The following is a 16,844-nucleotide window of genomic DNA, read 5'->3' on the forward strand; positions in this document are numbered from 1 at the left end:
AATGAAATGCAATTTTGTGAATTTTAAGTGTAAACTTAGCACTATATCATTTTGCACTTTGAAAACCATCATTTCAATTTCACAATCATTAGGTGGGTGCATTTTGTAACTTTAACTCCCTATAAACCAGTTACTTCCTCTCCAGAGTTATTGTCCCTTTCCCTTCCTTGTTTTTCATGCTACATATTCACAAGCACAAACCATGTTAATTGGTAATCCCAGCTCAAATATGAATACAGCTTCCATTTTACAAGGGATGCCTAGTTTGCATTGTTGAAGTGAATTCCAAGAAGAAGAAGAAAGGAGTAACATCTGGAAAATGGAGGAAAGGGAGCACCATTAATGAGCATGACTCCTGATTTGCAAACCTTGGTCTGTAGAGGAGCCAGGAATTTTAAATTAGCACTGCAGCATTTTCAGCATCAAATAAGGGAGTGTTCGCTTTTGTAAGGCAATAAAATCCAGCTGTACCACTGCATGCATTCCAATAGCTTATAAGTGTTTTCCATATTTGCTGATGTGTATGGATTCAGAGTTTTTTTACTCCATCATGAGGAAAGTTGGAGTATTGTAAGTAGAGTTTCTATTTTGCATTAGAGTGCCAAGCGCCCATGCCAAGGGATTTCTGTACAAAGTTCAAGTTCTTTCCATTGCTACAACATTCCTGTCATTACTCAAATCATTACTGTTGCAGTAATGTCAACAAGTCAAACTCTATATACCAAAATTGGTACTTGGTTTTTAAAGGGTGCTGCAAAGATTCATTCCCTTTAAAGAAGATTTCTTAGGCAGAGAAAATTAAATATGCTTCTTAACTCTTGTGGCTTGCATTCTTTAGAGCCCAGTCTAAAATACAACATTCAATAGCTCTTTTAACCCCAACTTCTGAATTATTGAAGCATGGTGCCATAGTGTCAGGAGATGGCAAAGTTGTAATGCACCCTCCCACCTCTGCTAATGTTATTTGGGAACTGCAGGGAAAGATGCTGAACTCAAAAGTGTAACATTCTGGAATCTCCAGTTCTTTCGCTCCTCCTGTTATCTTGGGGTCTGGTAGTAATTTTATGCCAGGGTAGGGATGATACAGTGGATCTGCATATGTATGTTAGTGCAAAATGAGTGTGCAGAGAGGGCCTTTACCACACACAAGTGTGTAAGATTCTACGATGATGTGCCAATATAGCTTTGAAGATTCATTTGCATATCTTGGACAAGCACACATGACACTACTGGGCATGTGTTGCAATCTCCTTCCCTTCCCTTATTAGTGTTAACTATGGTGCAGCATTTTGTCTGTACTAGCATTAACTGTAGCTAACTTTGAAACTAGAGTTTCCACCTGACATGGGAAACTGCTTAGTTTAACGCAGATGTAATGCTGCAGTATGGTGGACACTAACCAGGGAAGGATGGAAGTTTCTGAGCCTATGGAATGCTCCCAGTCGCCTAATCATGTATTTAATCTGCATCGGTCAGAATGAAGATGACAAATCAAAAGTGGCATTTTCAAACACTTTTAAAGCAAGTGTCTTGTAAAGAATGCATGTAGCTACCCATAACTGCACACAGCTAATGATGGGGATAAGGGGCTGCTGCTGATACTCAAGTTATAATGTAATCTTAATCTACACAAGAAAATGGAAGATGCCCAACTTTTCTGCTTCAGCAAGATTTTTTTCATTATTTTCTTGACAGCGGAATGAATATACTTTGTTAGCGATGCATTCTATACCTGGTTATTTCAACCACTTTTCAGCCAAGTGCTCTGATTAGTTTTTATCAGTGTAGGAAAAGAAAATTTCATTTTCAAAACATGCAGATGAGAAACTTGTTCATCCCAGTGCTGGCATTAGCAATTAGTATTTTCCCACCAGCCTTAATTCCTGTTTGCTGTTATGTGCTTGCAACAGAGCATAAGAAAATGATTCAAATTAGAATGTAATTGTCAATTCCAGTGGCTGTGTATGCAGAAAATCTAAGTATTTGTTCAGGATTTTGGTTTAGTTTCCAATTTGTCAGCCTTTCATTGCATTTTAAAGTCACCCATATTACTGTAGTTAATCTCAGCATATTAACTATGTGCCTCAGTCCTAATTACTTGAAGGTAGATAGCCTTTAGTTCACTGGCCATTTTAAAATTATATGCTAAAGATTTGAGCTTTAAACCTGTTTTTTCTTCGCAGGTACAAATCTATGAATTGGAGGAGCACAAGATTGAAACATGGAGGGGTAAGTACCCTTTGAAAGATATGCACTAAGAATGTAATTCACAACCTGTTATGCAGTACTATACTATGTGTTGTCCTTAATAGGGGAAAGACTATATAGTTCAGTGGTAGAACATCAGCTCAGCATGCAGAAGATCTCAGGTTAAATTCCCAGCATCTGCAGCTTGTGCCAGGAGACACCCTGCCTGAAACCCTGGAGAACCGCTGCCAGTGAGTGTAGACAATATTGAGTTACATAGACTAATGGTCTGACTCAGGAATAGTTTCCTATGTTCCCTTAGCCTGAGAACCCAGATATACTTGGGCTCTGCCATGGGCTGCGGAAGAGATTCAAACACAAGTGTGAGTGCTGGAATCCGTCCTAATTGCTCATATCTTGGGGGAAAGCTGAAGTCTGTTGTAGTCTGTATTCTGTAAAATTCTAAAGGGATTAGCTCAAATTAAGGCCTTTGCGGGAAGGATAATATTACAGGAAGGTAGGAGTTGGAGGTGTAAAGCTTTAGAGACAAAATTAATGCAGGTATTTTGGAAAAGCTAAAGTCCTCATTTTGGCAAGAGTAATCAAAGTAGTAAAAGATTACTGGATATGATCTGTTGAATCCTAAAATACTGCTTTTGGGATATTTGAAAGATCATCTGTTGCTGGAGGACTTTAAAATGGTGAATAGTTTACATGATACGAGTTATCTTGGAAATCCCACTGAAACTCTTTATTATCATCTTCATATGAGTGAATGTGCTATTTCTTACAAAACTTCCATGTTGTAAGAGGGGATGCTCACCAGGCAAGTTTATTGAAAAGTGTTTTTTATCAATCACTGGAAAATGAAACATCACAATAATATTCACCTGTATGTATTATATATTTCTGACTGGTGGTGTAAATTTTAATTATTACATGTTGCATATTTTGATTTAAATACGGATAATAATGGCTTTTTGTATTTATATTTTCATAAATATAAATTGCCTCCCTTTGCCTCTTTCCGCCTTACCAAGTCACTCCTCAGGAAATGATGGTTAGACAAAAAATTGAAGATCTTTCAAAAAATATTCATCTTGAAGATGTGTCTTCAGGACATGCTATGCGTTGCAGAAAAAGTTGGAAGTTCATTTATTGCTGCAGGTGCCTGAGAAGACAGTGGTGCCTTAAAAACAAAAAGCACTTACATTAGTAATCTGAAACACTTCTTTAAAATACCCTCTGCTCAGCCTTTGCTGTCTACTCTTTTTATGGTATTCATGTGTATTAATATAGTATTATAGTGACCTCTAGTGATTGCTCTTATGAACCACTGCCATTCTTTAATTTAGTAAATCATTGATTGTCCTCACTTTCATTTGCGGGGTTCACTGCTAAGAGTAACACCAGGGTGTGTGTGGATATTTCATGAAATACTATTTTTATTATTAATTTATGAAGCATTGGTTTTGCTTTTAATTATACAGAGCTTTATTTACAAGAAACCTTTAAGCCTTTAGTGAACATTTCACCAGACGCCAGGTAAGATGCTTTTCTACTTTTGATTTCTTAAAATGTAAATTGTGCTAATACATCCATCACACAGCTGCAAGGGACAAACTAAGACAGATAGTGCACATTAGCAATTGGTGTCTCTAAGTTTCTAACTTCAATTAAGTTTCTAAATTAGTGATAGGAAACTTTATGGCTTATCTTAGAATCTTTGGGAGCTTTGAATATGATTTTTTGGGGGGCGGGGTCATGATTACACAATAAATACTGAGGATATGGCATAAGTTTTCTTCCTTTCCACTCCTGCTTCCAGTTACATGTATTTCTGTATGTAGTATTAGTATATTACTATATAAGTGAAGCTTGTTATGCCATAATTAACCATCCATTCTATGTAACCCTTCCAAGCCAGCACAAAGACATGAAGTGAGAAAGCTGTTGTGTTTATTATTTTAGTTTGCATTTGAATCTTACTAATCTTCAGGTCCTTATAAGTAAAACATTCTCTTTCCCCACCCCATCACAAAGCATTTTCCCCTCTTAACAGCTTTCCTGTTTGGCTGGCAGGATCTGATATAATATTGATGTTAAACTGTACTATACCTACTTTAACAATGATGTCCTTTAGCTCAGTTTTCACAACTTCCTCCAACATTATTTACTAAAAATCACTTAGTTGGCATAAAGTGTAGCTTTGGGGGAATCATCAAAGCTGTCTTCGGATATTACAGTAAAAGTATACTAACAGTTGCAATAACTTTCTCTTCAGCCTTTTTGATGCTGTGTATTCACTGATCAAAAACAGAATCCACAGATTGCCAGTTATTGACCCAGTGAGCGGAAATGCACTTTATATACTTACCCATAAAAGAATCCTCAAGTTTCTCCAGCTTTTTGTAAGTAAAATAATAAATTCCTATTGCTGCTTGATGTTGGAACAGACAAGGCTCACTGTTACATTAGTAAAGTCTTTATAAACAACTGTACTGATATGATCCATTCCCTTTGAATACTCTACATTTACACTGGTACAGAAATAATAGGTATGTCCCCATTGTCTCTCTTCATGCAGTTGGTAGCATGCCTTTACTCTGCACTCCAGTGATAAAAGTGTTTCCATCCACAATAACTATGCAGGAAGTATTTTAATTGGACCTGTGCAATCAAGCAGTCTCAAAAAAAGACTCTTAAATAATCCAGTCACTTTCGCAGTTGACACTTCATCACCCAGTTTGCATGTGTGAGAAGAAAATCAAAGCTTCTGCTTTCACTGCAGACTTAAGCACCATTTCCTGTTACGTACAAACTTGGAACCTTAGTTTATTCTAACTAGATCCTGTATTCTTTTATCCTACTGGAGTTTGAAAAAGGAACAGTTCCTTAAGTTTTTACTTTAGTCAAAAGTGCAAGCTTCCACTCTCATTTCTTGTTCATAGAGGAGGAGAGGGTGCAAATCCAAGGCTTGGCTCATTTGCAGTCATCTGGCCTAGCTCAGTCACTTGAAACTGTAGTTGATTCTCCTAGGTTTTTATAAAATTCAGGAGTATAATGAGATTATAGTTGAGAATTGTCAAATGACCACATGGATGGTTTTTGTTGTCTCACTTTTCCTGTGGCAAATTTACTTGTATTGGGACGGGTCATGCAAATAACATTTGCAGAGTGTTCAGATAGCAGCAACTTTATAGTGTTTACTGCCAAGAAACCTTCACAGTAAAGATCTATGCAAACTTTGCATTCTCATAATAGGGCTCACCACCGAGTTCAGAGACAGGATTGGAGGCAAACTGGGGCGCTGAGAAAGGAAAGAGGTATTGGCATGCTCAGAGGAACTCTGAGGTTTACAGAAGAAGAACATTTTGAAAAACAAACCACAAAAAAGCCCAGTGAGGACTGAGCATGCTCAATAAGCACAGAACGTTGATTGATGGTTGGAAAAGAGAAATGTAGAATGGACAGGGTCATGATTGGCTGGCTGAAAACCTGACTAGGAGCATTCCTACTAAGAGGCGAGGATATACTGCAACATTCTTGGAGGTTCCACTTGTCTGTAATCGGTACAATAAAAAGATACGCTAGTAAAACTCCCTAGACATGCTATCCCTTTCATAACTCTCCTGCAAAATTCAGTGTGCTAAATGTCACAGCTGCAGAAGCATGTCCAAATGATGCCTGGGTTGTACGACACTCAGACGTTCTAGCATGCAACCTTACATAAGGCATTAATAATTGCATTGTGAAGCTTGGACAAGGAAGCAGCAAGCTTTGAATGATAAATGTGCTGTTTCATTCATAAGCTACATCTTCAAAACACCAAGGACACTTGTGCCATTGCAATCCATGCTGCAATTATAAAAGCTGTGAATGTGTTATATTGGATATTTATTGTGTTTTCCCAGTTCAGTGCATCCCTATATGGGCAAGAAACGTGGTACAGAATGCCAGAATAGAGTTCAGCTTGGAAGACAGTATTAGCTTCATTCTAACACATTTGACTTTGCCCACTAATCTTAAGCTTACTTTAGGCTACTACTAGAATATGTTACCAGTTGAAAGACTTGATAAGGAAATTCCTTGCATGGTAATTTTTAAAACTGTGAGCTGTGTAGCTTAAAAATCATAAAATATGCCTGTCAGACAAGTAGTGTTTTAATTCTTCTAGGTGTCAGAAATGCCAAAGCCTGCCTTTATGAAGCAAAATCTGGATGAACTTGGGATAGGAACATATGACAACATCGCCTTTATACACCCAGACACTCCTATCATTAAAGCATTGAATATATTTGTAGATAGAAGGATATCAGCACTACCTGTTGTGGATGAGTCAGGTGTGTATTCAGTAAAATGGCTATCGTTCGGAAGGAAATAGTTTATTTTGCGAGTGATTATCTGTTGTAAGTGCTAAATTATCTGAGCCGCCTTATTAAATGGGGAAAAATAAAAGGAGAAAAAAAGCTTCTTTATCACCCTTTCATCAATCTTTTATTCATAACATCTCTATCATCTCATTTAAATTAATTACGTTTCTAGGAAACTGTAATATAAGAAAATGGTTTCATTCTGCTTTGATTATCTTGCTTTCTTTTCATTATCATTTAAAGCTAAAAGCACATTTGCACATATCCCTTTTCCACTCTCATCAAACCCTAGAGGATCTAGAACAAAATATATTTTTGCTTCTCTCTTCAGTTGTGTGTTTTCACTTCAATAAAATTACTCCTGATTTGCACCTCTATTTTTATTATACCTCTGCAGTAATTTCATTTTCCTTCCATTCCAATATAATGTACAGAAAAGCGCAGATGGATTGTGTTTGTGCATTTCTTGAGTAAAGAAGGCAAAATTTCCCATTAATTATTTTCGGTGCTGAAATCACTGAAGCTAAAAATTCACTGTTTCCTAAAATACGTTCACCTTTTTATATGGATTCATCCTGCACTAAAACTTAACTCAAAAGTAAGCATGTAACAGAATCACAGGCCTAGTGTGTGTCATATATACATTATGGAAATAAACCCCATGACCTCTGAATAAACAAGTATGGGACCAAGCTGTAAATCTGTTAATACAACTTCTAGGTGTATTAACATTCATCTTGAAGAAGTGTGCATGCACACGAAAGCTTATACCCAGAACAAACTTAGTTGGTCTCTAAGGTGCTACTGGACAATTTTTTAATTTGTATAGAGCAGTCTTTGTGCTGGCCAGGGGCTGGTGGGAGTTGTACTCTTAAAACATTTGAACCAGGTTGACAGAGGCTAATATAAGAGTGTTGTATTTGGTTTTATAGCTTAATTACCAACATAAAGTTTGTTTTATCTTCTGTTTTTAGGAAAAGTTGTAGATATTTATTCCAAATTTGATGTAATAGTAAGTATTTACATGTTTTATATCTTTTAAAATATATTTTATATCTCTCACTTTTGCCCAGAGGCTTTTCCTAGAGTAGAATGGTACTTTTTGCTCTTCAGTACCTGATATTTCTATGTTAGTCTCTAACCACTTATTCCTATGATGGTTTCCATGAGCGCTTCTAGAGGGGTGGGGAGGTAAATTTCCTTGGAGAGGAGAGAGCAGCTGGCAACCAACAAAAGACTGCAGTCTGTTACTCGGTGCAGACCTAATGGTGCCCCATCTCCTAATCAAGATTGGAATATCATAGGTTTGCACGCTCCTACATTCTCCCCTCTTCTGTGAGCACCCACCACTCAATCTGAGTTTTGTAGCTATCTATGATTAGTGTTAGAGGGATGCGGGTGGCGCTGTGGTCTAAACCACTGAGCCTAGGGCTTGCCGATCAAAAGGTTGGCGATTCGAATCTGCGCGATGGGGTGAGCTCCCGTAGCTCAGTCCCAGCTCCTGCCAACCTAGCAGTTCGAAAGCATGCCAAAGTGCAAGTAGATAAATAGGTACCGGCGTTTCTGTGCGCTGCTCTGGTTCCGCCAGAAGCGGCTTAGTCATGCTGGCCACATGACCCAGAAAAACTTCTATGGACAAACTTCGGCCCCTCAGCCAGTCAAGCAAGATGAGTGCCACAACCCCCAGAGTCGTTCACGACTGGACTTAACTGTCAGGGGTTCTTTACTGTTACCTTTTTATGATTAGTGTTATGTTTAATAATAATAATAATAATAATAATAATTTTATTTATACCCCGCCCTTCCCAGCCAGAAAACCGGGCTCAGGGCGGCTAACATCAATTAAAATCACAGCAAGAAAACATAAAAACGATCAATTTAAAATAACAGATTAAAATACAAATTAAAAAATTTACACACTAATTTGCACTAATCCACAGTTTGCAACCATGATTAAAGTGGAAATCTGGTGCAAACTGAAAGGAAATAGGATTACCCATTTGAGACAGGAAGGAGAGGAGTGTGCAAGCTCACTGGGTTTTCCTGATATCCTAAACTTGGTTTGGAGATCAGGAAACATTAATCTGCAAAGAGCCAATCATGTTTAGCAGAGGCACATCAGTCCTCCTAACTGGCATGCAAGCTTGGTCATAATGTTATATCTTTGTGCAACCTAACATTGCACATTTTTATTTGGATTGTACTCTTAGCGTATCTGGAGGACTGGGTTTTTGTTCCATTTCCAAAATGATCTTAGTAGCATCACATTCCTGATATAAGGGGATAATACATTGGGTGTTTTGTTTTAAAAAAAGAAAAGAGTCTTATGTAATCACTTTTTTTCAGAATCTTGCTGCTGAAAAAACTTATAACAACTTAGATATCACAGTGACACAAGCCCTACAACACCGCTCTCAGTATTTTGAAGGTGTTGTGAAATGCAGTAAGCTGGAAACACTGGAGACCATCGTGGATCGGATAGTTAAAGCTGAGGTGAGAATTCTTGGACCACAACACATTTCTGAGTAGTATTGCTAACCAGAATTCCAGCTAACACAATTTCAAAGAAGGACTCGGATGATGTCTGCATAAGACTCCTTCAAAGGTGTGCTAGAATGTGCATTTAAACTTATATTTTATAATCCCACATAAAACACAATGGCTCTGTACTTCATGGATTCTTTATTCTAACTTTTAAAGACTGTCATATTTCTTACACTTTCTTTAAAATAAAAAAGTAATTGAGCATGATGAGCTACTACAGCCTTGGAGACTTGGGGTTTTCGCAAGCAGTGTGACCAAGCCCTTATTTTTGTGGAGATTGTGATGGCTACCTATGAAAATGTGGCATTGTTGATGGACTGAAGTCTAATGGTCTTTTGCTGAAATGAAGAAATGCAGGAGGTGGGAGATCTAAAGTTGCTCTAACCTAAGGTTTATAGATGATAAACTTAGCTGGACTACTGGTGGTTATGTGAGAACTGTGACTTCTACCATATTTTTTAAAACTTGATGAATATTAGTTTGCAAAGGCACATCACAGAATGGATTCTGCTAGCGCACCCTTTAATCAGTATTTATGTGACAACTAGTATACGTCGGTTGAAAGGGGAAGAGAAATACAAACTCAATGAATGTTCCTGTAAGTTTAATACAAAGCACATAGTTCTGGATAAGGGTGTAATCAATAATTAAGCTTTGCTTTCAAAATACTGCACGTTTTGAATTCTGTAGTAATACCAGGGACAGGACAGTTCTTCTGGGATAGTGCTGCCTTTTAGCCACAGGTATGATCACCTTGCAAGCAGCAGGCTAGGAAGTAGCTTCCCATCTAGTTATCAGGAAATGGGTATCCATTTCAGCTTCTAGATTCAAGCTCTTAGACACCCCCCTTAAAATCTTGGGATTTCTTCCTTCCTTCTCCCCTAGAATGGGACTGGTTAAATGTTATGAAGCGTATGGGAAATTTCGCATACAACCATTACCATTTTAATGGAACATACACTCTTCCTTCACTGACAAAGCCAACTAATCTATAACATGCTTTCTCGTTTTCCATTCTCCCTGTCCAATGCCCTAATTTCATACCATAATTGAAAAAGTGAAATGCAAAATATTCTGAGTTATATTTTTCATATGGGGTAAAATGAGTTATGACATCTGATCAGGTGCACACCTGCTCTCAGACAAAGCAAGCACAGGTAGCAATGGAAACTTTCCAACATTAACTCAGATAGGTGTGTGCTTTAAAATGAATGGTATATCTTATTTTATATATTTCTAAACACAGACATAGCCAATCTTACAATATCTTTTCAGAAAGATGCCATGTAATCATTTCACAACATATGTACCAGTAGATACCAGAAATCTGACTTAGATTAGAGGATGGGTGGTTATTACTATTGCATCTTGGCAGAGAAGTGTTTGTACTGTCACTTTATTAATCGATATCCTTTGAGTAATGAAGCTGTTGAACTTGAGAAAGATGGCCAAGTGACTGACCATGTGATAGTCCATACTTAATAATAATATTAAACCCATCCATCATAATAACCCTGTCTAAAGTATCGCCAACGTAAGAGGAACATATATAAAAATAGAATTTCCCCCCTTTTCTATTTCTTTCCTGTGTTCCCCATTTGTATCAGGTGGGTATGACTGTTCAAATACAAGAGAAGAGGAGCTCTAAGTTACCTGGCCGGTATGTAGTTCACCTCTGTCCTAAACTGTTGAAGTACCTTGACTTGAACTTTGCTATGTCTATTTCTTTGACAAAGGCCTCTCTTGCTCTTTGTTTCTTGTATTTCTAAGTTACTTTTAGCAAACATTTCGATGGAAATTTAAAGTGGTTACAAAATTGGAAAATGGTTGAGAGCAATCATAAAACATCAAGTGTTTAGAACAGCCGAGGTCATCTGTTGAGAGTCTGGTCGTTCTTTAAATGCTTTGTGGGAACTGATCATCTCACTATTTTGCATCTTAATCATTTGGGCATCTTTCCCATAAACAACTGCAGTCTTACTCAAATGTCTTCGTGGCAAAGCTACAAGTACTCCATGATAAGTGTGCATATTTAAAAACAGCTGAACAAAACTTTTGTCAGATTATAAAGATGTAGACCTACTCTAGAAAACCATGTCAGATAAGGTTGTGGACTTTTCTCTCTCAAACAGCTGTTCACATACCCCATATATGAGATGCCAACTGTGGCATACTCCGTGTGGGTTTATGGCACTGTTGTTGGCATGTTCCCCAGTTCAATTAACTAGATGCAAACTCACAAACAGAGGGCTGCTGGCACTGTCTACTTATCAATGCTTGACTGGTTGTACATTTTCCGAAAGGGGTGGCTGTGCAGTACAGTGGTACCTCTGGTTACGAACGGGATCCGTTCTGGAGCCCCGTTCATAACCCGTGACATGTGTATCCTGAAGCGCCGTGTCTGCACATGTGCGTGACGCGATCCGGCACTTCTGTCCATGCGCATGACATCACCGCGCGCTTCTGTGCATGCGCAATGAACTTGGCCCGGAAGTAACCCGTTCCATTACTTCCGGGTCGCCGCAGTGCGTAACCCAAACGTACACATCCCACAATGTTCTTAACCCGAGGTATGACTGTATAGCAAACTGCTTTTGAAACTTGGGAGATGTGATATGTGGGGAGGGTATGTTGTTTAAAATACCTACTGGGCAAACACAAATTATAATATGCACCTAAAATAGCAGTGCATAAATTTTAAAGACACACCATTAAGCTGAAGTTGTAAATTAGGCTACTCTAATTATAAATATGATTTAACTATGTATGGAACCAGTAACATTACACTTCACTTTTATAATAAAAATAGACTTGTTAGTTTTAGTCTGTTCCTTGTTAGATTATGTGGCAGTGTTTGGGTTACTGACAGTTATCTATTTTTAACAAGAACTTTCCACTTGAATGTATTCATAATGAGTAGGAATAATTTCTGTTGAACTTTATATTCTGTTCTGACAATGAGGAAAATGCAATCTGCACTCTCATATTTCTTCTATCCGTCTACGGACAGTTCTTTACTGTTAAATAACACCTTGCTAGCATTTCAACAATTATCCTTTCATAGCTGTGAAAAGTGAAATGTATTCTGCTACTGTGCAGCATGTCTCTGTTCAATTATAGAACAGCTGGGCCTCCAGTTATCCATGTACAAGCCCACAGAAAAGATGTGAATCCAAACGCACAGTGCTAACAGTGAGGGAAATTAGGACTGCTTTTTAATGACATACTGGTGTAAAACTAAATGGTCTGATCCAGGCTTCACCTAACGACATTGGAAAATGGAACCAGTTCATGTTTTCTCTTTGTATCTCACTGTAAATTCAATTTGAATGTGGTGTGCCCTCCTGGGTCTCTGGAGCTGAACAAAAAATTGTTCTGGAAAGTCTCTATATTAATTCATTGAGGGGGAGTTGAGTGTCCTTCTAAATAACTTGATTCATCTGGCTATTATTAACATGAACGTGGAGTGCACTGCTTATTGGCAAATACAGTAATCTCTTAATATGCTATTGTTTCATGTTTGCAGGTACATCGATTGGTGGTAGTGAATGAAGCAGATAGTATTGTTGGTATCATCTCGCTCTCAGACATCCTACAAGCTCTGGTGCTCACACCAGCTGGTATGTATGCAGCATTTATGTATTGAGTTCTTCTGTAATATACAAAGTATCGTACAATAACTTTATGCTCACAGCAACTCTTGAAAGTTGAGACTGATGCTGATTTGCTCAAGGCTAAGTGGGATTCATGACTGAGCAATTTGTCTCCTGTATTCACACCAAATGCCACAATGATAACCTTATCTTAAAACCAACACATCTTTTAGTTAGCACCCCTAAAATGTGAATTTCTCCATTATGTGGAGAACTGGATTACTGCTTCTCGTTATCAGTTAGTCGGACAGATTGACCCTTGTGCATGCTGGAGCATTGGTATGCACATTGATCTCTCCCTTGCACACAAATGTAATGGACTGAACTTGCACTTTGTGCGCTGGGCTGCCTCTGATATAAGTGAGCAAAGAATTGTATACAGGCCACAACTGCTATGAATGCATTTGGGTGTCAGCAGAACTTTGCATCTGGATCATAGCGTCCTCTAGCTAATAAGTTTAACATAATAAAAGGTAGAGAGTATATTGCATTAGAGCTTTAAAGTAAAGTTTATACATTGTGTATTATGAATAGTCCAAACTTCCATAAAAATAAAAGGTTTGGCAGAATACATAATAGCTTTGAAAATTTCACTGGATGCAGGAGTAGAAAGATCAAATTTTGCCAAGCACAAAAATGTTACGTGTTGAATGCTGGGCAAATGCAGTATCTCCCATGATAGGAGAGTGTACACCATGGGTAGGCAAACTAAGGCCCGGGGGCTGGATCCGGCCCAATCGCCTTCTAAATCTGGCCCGCGGATGGTCTGGGAATCAGCGTGTTTTTACATGAGTAGAATGTGTCCTTCTATTTAAAATGCATTATTTTGTGGGCATAGGAATTTGTTCATTCCCCCCCCCCCCAAAAAAAATAGTCCGGCCCCCCCACAAGGTCTGAGGGACAGTGGACCGGCCCCCTGCTGAAGAAGTTTGCTGACCCGATGTACATACTTTCTCACATCTACCTTTCCGTTAACAGGTGCCAAACAAAAGGAAAGTGAAACTGAATGATTGCTGTGAACATATAAACCTTTGTAGAAGAACTTGATTGAAGTTACTGGGTGATATTTGCCTCAAGAACACTGGCAGCACTAGAAAAGAGAGAAATGGGGATGAGTATGTGTGTATTGGGACTGAGTGTTGGGTAACTAGTCTATTACTTCCCAGTGACTGTCACACACAAAAAGCAGCATGACAAAAAGCTTATGTATTAAATACAGGCTTGCATTTCAAAATGTTTGCTGAAAGACTTCACATGATGTCCTTCATCTAAAATGCACTGTATCCTGAAAACAAACATCTTTTGTATTTGATAGAAGTCACTGCTCAGCAACAGATCTCTGACATAAGGCAAGTGTATGGCATATTCATATCATAGTGCCTTATGTCAAAAAGCCAACAATATGTCATCGCTGTTGCCCATCACAGTAAGAGGAAGTATTGTGTGAAACGAGACACTGTATTTGAATGTTCAAGTCGCTAAACCTAAAACCAAATCAGTTTCAGTTATCATTAGATTTGTCATAAAAGCTGTAATTTGAATATCAGTAGATTACTTTAAAACTTTAATGAGTTTTGTGTGTTTATAAATGTTGCATTCGGAAGAGTTGGTAAAACAAGACTGATCTAAAACCAGCTTTATTTATTTTTATTTTCTTGCGATTTTTTACACATCTTTGGTGGATAGCTAAAACTTCACCATATTCATTAATAAAACATTGATTGTTATATAAGAAGATCTCTCATTACTAAAAACAGTGGTGCAAACCATGTGTCTTTTAGATTGTTGTACATGAGGCACAGAAATCAGGGGTTTATCAAATGTATCATCACTAGTCACCTCATATTTTCACAGAAAAGAAGCTATGAAAAAGTAATCAACAAAGGAAGGTGAATATTGATTGCATATAAACTAACAGAAAGGTAACAGTATCATGCTGGTATTCTGTAAAGATTGGAATGAAAACCAAGGTGTGAAAATGATTCCAAAAGTCCTACTGTGTAATTTTAGTAACAAACAAAAAATCCTAGGTGTCCAGAAGATGGCATAATCCACTCAAAATTACACCCATAAGTCTCCATATGCAGTACAGTACAACCACATATTCTGGCATATTCCATTTTTAGGAGGATTCAGATTAATTCCTTTCAGAAGGCAAACTGATTATCCATGTAAACTAAACATATATTTGTTGTTGAAAATGTAGTTTTTAAGGATGTGCTCTTCTCTTTTTAATAAGCTTATTTTAAAAAAAATCAGAAAACAGGCAGTTCTTTTCCCTTTTGAGAAATTAAACAAAGATATCTGTGGAAGACTCTGGAGTTGAATAGCTTCTTTCCTGGGAAGTTCCAGTCTCTTAAGCATCTATTTGTTCCCTGTACATGGTGTGATTATGTTTGTTGTATACTAGCAGAATGGACCTCTGCAACAGGACTTCCCATCCCTACTCCCTGTAATTCCATATGCCCCCCAGATCTGCTTCAAAGGATTGGGGGACCCTCTAGAACAGGCGTCGGCAAACTTACCAGGCCTCAGGCTGGTTCCTCCAGCGCCAATTGCGTGGAGGAGCGCGCACCCATACGCATGCACACATGCTATTTCCGGCGCACTTCCGGGTCAGCGGAGCACCGAAAATAGCTTGTGTGCTTGCGCATGGGCCTCCTCAGACCCAGATGTGCACCGGAAATGACGCTTGTGCATGTGCACAAGCTATTTCCAGTGCTCCGCCAACCTGGAAGTGGGCAGCCATGCCATGCCAGTAGTTTGGAGACGTCTGCTCTAGAACAAATGGGGCACGTGTGCCTGCAAGAGGGAAGAGGGGGGCGGGTACTTATACAAGTTTTATCCACCAGAGGCTGCTTCCACACAAAGCGTTTTGCATTTTTTCCGGATTTGTCATCCTTTGTTCAGGCATCATTGCCAAAGTACCTATGTTCAGTGCAATGTCCTAATTTTGGGGTGGGGTGTTGTAATAAAATACAGTCAGAGCGCCAACCTCCCCAGCACTTTATAGTTTACTTGATCATTAATGAACCGCTTATTTACAGTTTCTGCCCATTTTATAATTGTTTAAAATATTTATATTCCACCTTTCTGCCTTGCCAATGCCTGGCAGAAAGCAAAAATAAGTAGTCAAATTAAAAAAAAATTAAGGGCAGTGATAAAAGCTGTGGGCTCTGTTCACTCCTCCAGCCTTTCATTGTTTCTGCTAAGGCTGTTCCAACTGTGTCTCTTGAAAAGTTTCATGATAACCATTAGTTAATTTAGCTGGGGAAGGTTTGTTCCTTTTATTGTTTATTTCCTCCCATAGCAAATAGCTCTCTTTAACTATTACATAATGAAAGGAAGCCAGTAATTAAATCTTCATACACACCACACACAAATGGAACAGGCTTCAGGGGCAATTCATAATTAATCCACACACCCAGTTGTGCTACATAGGTAGCAGTAAAAAGCACTAAACCTGGAGTAAGGCATCTACTAATGTTGCAAGAGACCTTTGCTGAATGGAACTGCCTTGTGAATAAACATTACGGAAGACTCTTGGCCATGGAGAAGAAGGCATGTGGAGTATATAGTGCTGTATTGTTCCATGTAGAAACACTGTTAATTCCACATCCAGATGCTTATGAAAGAGCAGTGTGAAATAGTCTTATTTTGGAAGCAACAAAATAGACACCCCTCCCCCCCAAAAAAAAAGATATTTGCTGTGTCTGTGGACATTCAGAATGTGACACAAGAGAGGTCCTAGTTTTCTTCTGCATCATTTACATTTCAAATAGGTGGTACATATGATACAAAAAACAAAAGGAACCAATTGTGTTTACAATCCAGAATACCCTGTTCCTTTTATCTACTCTCCAAACCATTCTTGTTGAAGGGAGTCCTGACCCCTCCAACAATACATGATGGTTTGTGCAAATTTCATAGTCTACGTCTGAAGGGTGTCAGTACAGCATTGAGGTCTCTCATGAAATGTGAACAATTGTCCAGAGATTTCAGATGGGATAGATAAGATTTTGTCTGGTGCAGTTACATGGCTGAGAAGGACAATGTACTTTTTCCACCATTGGTACTGACTTCTATC

At 38.4% G+C, this 16,844-nt stretch overlaps 1 protein-coding gene across 7 annotated transcripts in view; it reads left to right on the forward strand.

Moving 5' to 3' along the window:
• The window catches only part of PRKAG2 (protein kinase AMP-activated non-catalytic subunit gamma 2), a 177,204-nt gene extending 162,715 nt beyond the window's left edge, over window positions 1-14,489 (forward strand). For 6 of the 7 annotated variants that reach the window (XM_033165488.1, XM_033165489.1, XM_033165490.1 and 3 more), the window contains 8 exons: window positions 2,184-2,229; window positions 3,678-3,732; window positions 4,472-4,598; window positions 6,365-6,530; window positions 7,535-7,572; window positions 8,907-9,053; window positions 12,631-12,724; window positions 13,736-14,489. In XM_033165488.1, coding sequence (XP_033021379.1) covers window positions 2,184-2,229; window positions 3,678-3,732; window positions 4,472-4,598; window positions 6,365-6,530; window positions 7,535-7,572; window positions 8,907-9,053; window positions 12,631-12,724; window positions 13,736-13,767 — 705 coding nt within the window. In that variant the 3' untranslated portion in view covers window positions 13,768-14,489. Of the gene's footprint in view, window positions 1-2,183; window positions 2,230-3,677; window positions 3,733-4,471; window positions 4,599-6,364; window positions 6,531-7,534; window positions 7,573-8,906; window positions 9,054-10,711; window positions 10,765-12,630; window positions 12,725-13,735 lie in introns of all 7 variants that reach the window. The other variant, XR_004427668.1, reaches the window with a different exon arrangement.
• Window positions 14,490-16,844: the final 2,355 nt, after the last annotated feature.

Source organism: Lacerta agilis, chromosome 12 (assembly GCF_009819535.1).
Source record: "Lacerta agilis isolate rLacAgi1 chromosome 12, rLacAgi1.pri, whole genome shotgun sequence".
Taxonomy (NCBI): Eukaryota; Metazoa; Chordata; class Lepidosauria; order Squamata; family Lacertidae; genus Lacerta; species Lacerta agilis.